The 8,463-nt window shown below is 37.9% G+C and overlaps 1 protein-coding gene across 1 annotated transcript; it reads left to right on the top strand.

Annotated features, from left to right (window-relative positions):
• Positions 1 to 5,108: 5,108 nt before the first annotated feature.
• Positions 5,109 to 8,195, top strand: mgst3b (microsomal glutathione S-transferase 3b). Its single transcript, XM_062041810.1, has 4 exons — positions 5,109 to 5,342; positions 5,432 to 5,554; positions 5,751 to 5,823; positions 7,840 to 8,195. Exons 1-4 carry the CDS (start codon positions 5,217 to 5,219, stop codon positions 7,938 to 7,940), a joined length of 423 nt encoding a protein of 140 aa, XP_061897794.1. The 5' UTR covers positions 5,109 to 5,216; the 3' UTR covers positions 7,941 to 8,195.
• The last annotated feature ends 268 nt before the right edge of the window (positions 8,196 to 8,463 follow it).

Here is an 8,463-nt window from a genome sequence, read left to right as displayed (position 1 = left end):
GTTGGTATTTTCCTGTAGCAGTTTCATGTCTTCCTTGAACGCTATTCCCCGCACCTGCCTTGTTTTCGCAATCAAGAATATTTCAGTTGTGCAGACGCTATCCTTCTTTGTGGGGACATTGTTGATTGTCATGTCATGTAAGGATGTACTTTGTGGACGCCGTCTGCTGCTCCACACCAGGGGGAGTTCCACAAACCACGTTAAACCCAGATTCCGATCTAACAAAGGTCTAAACTCATTCTCCTTCTATGCCACATCAATATGGAATGCACTCCCAACAGGGGTAAAAGTAAGTGCATCTCTATCCTCCTCCAAAACCACACTAAAACAACACCTCCAGGCAACTTCAACCCTTGAATAACACCCTCCCCCTTCCACATCCCACCTCCCCGGATTGTAAATAACCAAATGTAAATAATCAAATGTATTTCTAATGTATATACTTGTTCTTATGCTTTCTGAACTCACTATGTTCTCTGCTCGCTGTACATATCCTACCAAGTCAGACCTACACTGTTTCAATGCTCTGATGATGCAATTGTTGATGACTGAAGTATGCTGTTATCAACCAAACCCTCCTCATCCCACCCCCCGGATTGTAAATCATGTAAATTCAATGTATATACTCTGATGGTTAATTTGTGTGATGACTGTATTATGATGATAGTATATATTTGTACCATGAATTGATTTACGTGGACCCCGACTTAAACAAGTTGAAAAACTTTTTCGGGTGTTACCATTTAGTGGTCAATTATACGGAATATGTACTGAACCGAGCAATCTACTCATAAAAGTTTCAATCAATCAATCAATCACACGCTGTAAGTCTTTGCTGTCGTCCAGCATTCTGTTGTCCAGCATTCAGCATCCCTAAGATTCAATGCCTTTTCTTAGCGTATTCCTAAATAGTTAAATTAAGTTAAAGTTAAAGTACCAATGATTGTCACACACACACTACGTGTGGCGGAATTATTCTCTGCATTTGACCCATCACCCTTGATCACCCCCTGGGAGGTGAGGGGAGCAGTGAGCAGCAGCGGTGGCCGTGCCCGGGAATAATTTTTGGTGATTTAAACCCCAATACTTATACTTCTTCTATATTTTCTCAATAAAGTTTAATTTGGAGCTTGTTTTGAACCTTCCTTTTTGTAAAATTCATGACTTTAGTTTTCCCAACAGAGAATCTTAAACCCCAAGCTGTTCAGAATTCTTGAACTTTTTTTTACCGCTTTTTGAATATTCTTTACTATATTAGTATTTCTACATCTCTTCTACATCACTCCATCATCAGCAAACAGTGCCACCTCCACTAATTCTTCTACTTTACTAAACACTTCCTTTTATCATTCTTGAAACAGTACTGGACATATACTCCCTTGAGGGGTCCCATTTTCCACTCCATAGGTTGTACTACAGTCATTCTCTGCTTTTACTCAAATGTTCTTACTTGTTGAGAACTCTTTTATCCATCTCTACATTATTTCTTTAATCCCTATTTCATTTTATTTAATCAACAACCCCTGTTCCCACAACATATCATAAGCTTTCTCTATGTCAAAAAATACTGCAATTATACTTTGTTCATTAATTTGTCCTTTTCTAATTCCCTCTTCTAGCTGCACTGCTGGGTCATTTGTGTTTCTTCCTTTCCGAAATCCACTTTGGCAGTTTTTTTTTACTATTTCTTTTGACTCTAAATAATATACTAGTCTTTCATTAATCAATTTTTCCATAATTTGCCCAAGTTTGAAGTCAATGGTATTGGCCTATAATGACCTGCCTCTTCCGGGTCTTTTCCTAGTTTGCATATTAGAATTATTACAGTTTCTTTCCACTCAGCTGGTAATTTTCCTTATTTGTATATCCTATTATATTATTTCAAAACCACTTCTTAGCCTATCTTACCTAAGTTTTTGATCATCTGGTAACTCATCTGGTCTTTTCCTGGGGTTTTATTTTTAACCTGTTTAAATATTCGACCTATTTCACTCATAGAAAATGTCATATCTATTGTGTTTCTAAAGCCATTATTGTTATCATCAGTCATTTCCACAATATTCAAATTCATTGTTTTTTTTCTCTTTTCTTCATTTCTCAAATTATCATTGCTGTGCACTTTAACAAATGTTTTTCCTAAAAGTTTTGTCTTTTCATTTCCTTCTCCACACACTGTGTCCCATAATTCATGATGTTTATGTTGTCTTCTGATCCCTGACATGTTGTTGATCATTCCCCACACCTTGCCTAATTGAGTAGTTCTATTTATTGATTCACAAAATGTTTTCCAATATTCTTTTTTACCATCTTTTTATTAACGTACCTTACTTTAGCTTGTTGCCTCTTATACTGGATCCTATCATGAAAATTATGAGCTCTTCTTAATATTCTGAAAGCTTTATTCTGTTCTTTTATTGGGTCTGTGCATGCTTGCGTCCACCATGACACAATCTTCCTTCTTTTCCCTATTCTACTCCTCTGTATACTATGTTTGGCTGCTCCCATTATGCACTTTGTAATATCTGTATTAAGTTGCTCAATATCTTGATTTATATCAACCTCCTTTAATTTAATGTCTGTAATTTCCCTAAATTGTTCCCAGTCAGAATGATTGTACTTCCATCTTCCTTCCTTCTTAGTGCTCTCTGTCCTGCAGTTTATGTTCATATGAATTGGGTTGAGTTTTTTCATGCCCTGATGTGAGATCTGGTGTATCCTCTGAATACAGGGAAAAGGAGGGCGCATTCGTCGGCTGCATTTGAAGGAGCCTTCGAAATTTGAATGAATTGGGACGGCCTTCGCGCAGCGTTGTGACGTAAGCGGCCTTCAAATTCGCCCTTCGAAGAATGCAGACCCCGAATTGGGAAACAGCTTATACCTTCCTCGTACATCCCGTCACGATCAAAGACATCTTATAAGTAGACGCAGCATCACCACTCCAAGATGGCGGCCCCGCCGTCTTGGAGTGGTGATCCGCTCCACTCAGTGCAATTCATTTGGCAGGTGCAATGAACTGTCAGCGCATTTAATTCCTCCTACCTCACTGAATACCACTGATTTTTGCGCGTTTTTTTGTCATACGTGTAGCTATGATAAAGGACACATGTTTTGGCGTGTTTTATTATTCATAGTTTGCTTAACAGTAATAGAATATTCTTATATGCTATAAGTGACCAAACGTCCGAGATCAAAACTGGGAATATAATCCCAGAGAAGGGGGAAAAAACGGTCATCTTTTTTAAAATTCAAGAAACAATATGATTAGGTTATAATACATGCGTATATCCTACATAAAAATTGGGTTGGAAAGCTACGGTATAGCTCGGTTGGTAGAGTGGCCGTGCCAGCAACTAGAGGGTTCCTGGTTCGATCCCCGCTTCCGCCATCCTAGTCACTGCTGTTGTGTCCTTGGGCAAGACACTTTACCCACCCGCTCCCAGTGCCAACCCCACTGGTTTAAATGTAACTTAGATATTGGGTTTCACTATGTAAAGCGCTTTGAGTCTCTAGAGAAAAGCGCTATTTAAATATAATTCCCCCCCTCAACCCCCCTTCTCCTTGGAAAGCTAGACTAAATTTAGACTAGTATAATACTGTATAGCCACTGTCCATCTGATTGTCTAGTTAGTTAACATATATTACCTCCCGCTCCCTACACAATCTGGACTGTGGTCCTAACTTTTACCCCTGTTGGCTTTTACAATCTTTATCTTCATCATTTATTTCAACTTTATGTTATTCAAGTATGACATTTTTAAATTGTATTAATTTAATTGACAAGCAATTCTATTATGGTCATACTTTGGTTTGCTATCGGCTACGATTTCAGTACTGTTGAAGATCTTTGCCCCTTTCTCAACTCTGTGGTAATATTCCATCCATCCATTTTCTACTGCTTGTCCCTTTTGGGGTTGTATTCTTTTCACAAAATACAACCAATAGTACGTTGATGTTAAATCTTACTTGTGAAAAGTAATCCCCCGATTACTATTTCCAACAGTCCGCTCATTTGAGCAGGAAAACGCTGAACACCAGCCCGGCATCTTTGTTTTCTACCAGTCAACTGTCAGTATACTCTAGGCTGCTCGCCGACTCCTCGTCACCACTTCAAGATGGCGGCCGAATTTGTCGCGTCATAGCAGCCAATGCTGCGTCTACTTATTAGATGTCTATGCACTATACCAGGGGTAGGGAACCTATGGCTCTAGAGCCAGATGTGGCTCTTTTGATGACTGCATCTGGCTCTCAGATAAATCTTAGCTGACATTACTTAACAGGATAAGTACTGAATAATTCCGCTGGTAATCACAGTGTTAAAAATAACGTTCAAAATATAAAACATTCTCATGCATTTTAATCCATCCATCCGTTTTCTACCGCACCTGTTCAAGAAGTCGCGTTAATGGTAAGAAGTATTTTATTTATTATTGGTTAGCTTCAGAATAACAATGTTATTAAAAAGAATGAGAGACTTATTATACTCTAAAAATGTTGGTCTTACTTAAAAATGCACACATTTAGTTGTATTCAGTGTTAAAAAATATTATATGGCTCTCATGGAAATACATTTTAAAATATTTGGCTTTCATGGCTCTCTCAGCCAAAAAGGTTCCCGACCTCTGCACCCCTTGCCACTGATCCTTGGTCCACTTCCACTTCCGCTCCAGTCCAAACTCCCGGGCCGTCACGTGCTTCTTCTTCTTTGTCTTACGCTTTCTTCTGCTTCTTCTTCTTCGACGCCCTCTACCGGCGTTTCTGAATTAAGGCATTCGAAGCCCATTTCATAATCTAAGAAATATACTTTAGTAGTGAATGTTTTACCCATTATACATACCTCCACATCGTACGTTAATCAAGTAAATGATTATGGGAAACGCCCAAATGTGCAATGCAAGTATGTACGCGACAGTTTAATGCACTGTAGAATGTAATATTGTAAAACCAAATTGTGAAATTGTCTGTGAATGACAAAGTGATAAGAATGTGATGAATAAGAACTTTAGGAACTAAAATGTGTCGTTGAAATTTCGTTATATGCCGCGGACGTCCTTTGCATAATATGTCTCGCGATATTTCATTCACTGCTTCTATAAAGCCACCTGAGGTCTCGCGATGGTTTACACATCCCACTTTAAAGAGCTGTGCAATACCTACTCTCTCTCACAAACTTCACCAGCCTGCCACCTGCGAAAGAAGCTAAATATCGACGACCAAAGATGGATATTCTGACAGTTTTGCCCCCCCACTTTGGATATGTCATATTCACTTATCTGTACAGCTGGATTATGCTCGGATATCTAGCTGTGAAAGTTGGAGCAGCGAGGAAGAAGTACGATGTTAAGGTAGTGATGTTTTACCATTCAAGTGGATTGGGAAAATCTCTGTGTATTTATTTTCTCTTTAAATACCCTGTCTGTGCTGTTTTGTGCAGTATCCAACGATGTACAGCGACAAGGAGCAAGTGTTCAACTGTATCCAGAGAGCACATCAAAATACACTTGAAGTGTATCCTCAGTGGCTTGTTTTCCAGACCATTGCAGCCATTGTCTACCCAGTATGTATTAGTATTTATCATAAATATATGCATCACAAAGTGTTTCTCCACGCATATGTGGGAGTGACTTTAATGAACTTTGGCACTCATTGCCTTTGATAGCAATCAGGACCCGATTGTCACAATGACTAAGCAAATGTTCACGGTCGTTGATTATAATATGGCATTAATGTTTGACTTTTTTTTTTTACTTCAGTTGTCAGCATCAGTACTCGGGGCCATTTGGGTGACCAGCAGGCTTTCCTATGCCTGGGGATACTACACCGGAAGTAAGAGACTGCTATTTGCAATTAATACAATTTAGGAATTATTACAAGAATGTATTTCTTAATAATTTTGGTGATTATAGATAACAGCCAATAAAAACCCTAAATTTACCATTTTATAAAATTTGAAAAATGTGTTAAGTTAAGTAAGTACACAGGAAATCTGGCCCGCCACATAATTTAATCATGAACTATCAAAATCAATTTAATTGGTGCTTCTTCCCCCAAAACATCCACCATGCCTTTTTAAAAATAAAAACAAGAAAAGAGGAACTGTTGTTTATAAACAATATAATAGAACAAACTTTTTCCAACGAGGGCCAGATATAGAAAATTTGAAGAGTGCTGGGACCACCTTGGTACATTTTTACATCATTAAAATAAATACAATACAGCTCAATCGATATAGGCTGAACTATTTGAACAAAAAATACACAATGTACCTTTGTGTCATACATAACCAAGCAAATTAGTGTCATAGCTAATCTAACCAATAAGATGCCTGTACAGTGTATATGTGTCAGTGTTAGCCATAGAGCTTATGTAGATTGTGTCCTGCGTCAATACGAAATGAGCCTCGGGCTGCAGTTTGGACACCGATGCAGTAGAATGTACTGCTAACAATTACAGTAGTTTTACAAAGTAATGTAATGATATTGTACAACATTAACCTTAGAGAGTGGACTTCTTTGGTATCTACTTTTTAGTTACTTCTCCATCAAACACACCATCAGCAGCTTGTCCATATTTTCATGGATAAATGTTTAGATATTTATTTAACATTGGCTGGTCTTATCTACCAATTCCGCTTCAGTATGGTGCAGACTTGCAGCGATACGCTCCAACTGCTTCGCCAAGTTGATGACACACTCACTCGCATTTTTGCAGATGTATCTTTTTAATTCAATAAATATCATCCACTTTTCTTCTTTCTTCTAAGCCTAATTTTTGCAAGTAAGATCAGGGGCCGTATTTATCAAGCTTCTTAGAATTACTCCTAAGAAGTCTGCTAAGAGTTGACTTATGAGTAAAGAAATTCTTCGCTGAAAGCTGCACTTAAAAGTTAGTTATCAAGCGTCTTACTCACACTTTCAGCGAAGTGTAGGACTTAATCTTAAGTGTCACACTCAGAGCTGAATTACGACATTACTAAGTGCCGTAAACGGAATTTTAGGTGACGTAATTTCTGTGTCCATAGAAATTACCAATCACGGAAGGGAATCCCTTGTCTAAGAATAAAGAAATATCTTAGAAATATTTAAGTGGACAATGGGAGTGTATATTTTGACAATAAACTACAAAATAATACAAAACAAACAAACAATATTGGCAATGAATCAAAAATAAATGTTTCCTTTTCTTTCCAATGTATTAATTAGGCAACTAATTTCAAACTGGTGTGGGTGGCTCTATATATAGCCCACTGCAGCCACATGCAGAAATCAACATGGAATCGAAAAGAAAACCAAACTGGCGAGAGGAGGAGACACTGTTGCATTTTCGCAGTGGCGAGATATCGAAGCATTGTGATGACCTTTAGTTCTGCTGTGAAAGCTCTGCTGCGTGATGTTGCTGATGAGATGACGCCCCTTATTAAATCTGTGACAAAAATAATACCCGCTCTGTCTAAACGATCCCGTTTGATCAGCTGCTCGTCATCAAACAAAGCCAGGACATCCATCCGCTCCCTGAACGTTCACGCACGTCCCTCTCGCCTCAGTGCCATCTCCCGCTGGCAACTCCTAACCACTTAGGACACCTCTGAAGGTCTCTTGAATATCATGGAGAGTAGGAGTGATTCTTAGACTTAAGACAGTTGATAAATAGCTTTTATTCTTAAGTTTGAGAGTAGGACTAAATTTCGCAAATTCTCAGGACTTAAGTGTAAAATGGCACTCTAAGACGCTTGATAAAAACAGCCCCAGATGTTTTGGTCAGATCTTACAAGGTTCACTGTAATATTTGCTACAGCAACTGTTGTCATACTTATTAAAAATAATTTGACCTGTTTCATTGCAGATCCAGCAAAGAGGATGAATGGTGCCTATGGCTATATCGGATACTTTGGGGTCATCATCTTGTCTATATCTGTTGCTTTGCAGTTGCTTGGTGTTTATTAAGATCATTCTCATATTTTCCCATGTAACTAAAAATTTTATTGGCATTAATTACCAGTTTTGCAATGTGTCAGACTTCCATTAGATTGCAACATTAACTGATGATCTTCATGGACTGATGAATATTCACTGTTTTGATATACTGTGCTTGTGCTTTTGTAATGACTGATGACATAATGACTGCATGTACTGTATTATCTAAGGTTCTCTGTTATATCCAGTTAATTCATTGGAAAATAAAAAACGTATTGCCTTGTTTGACCATTTTAACTTAAAATGCCATGTATTGGTTCAGTCCCTGTGTGATCCAGATGTTAAAACTTATTTTCTCTAATATCTCCACAGTAAAAAACACAGCTACCATTTGACAGGAAATAGACACAAATTGAGCTAAATATATTTCGCAATAGCAAATATCTTACAAAGGTTAGACCGGAATTGGTGAATTTGTTTTACAAATCAAATTTACAAATAAAATAGATTTATTTATTTTTTTGTAAACTATTTATCCAGTGCAGTCCTACTT

Source organism: Entelurus aequoreus, linkage group LG03 (assembly GCF_033978785.1).
Source record: "Entelurus aequoreus isolate RoL-2023_Sb linkage group LG03, RoL_Eaeq_v1.1, whole genome shotgun sequence".
Classification (NCBI taxonomy): domain Eukaryota; kingdom Metazoa; phylum Chordata; class Actinopteri; order Syngnathiformes; family Syngnathidae; genus Entelurus; species Entelurus aequoreus.
This window is presented reverse-complemented; position numbering and strand designations above follow the sequence as displayed.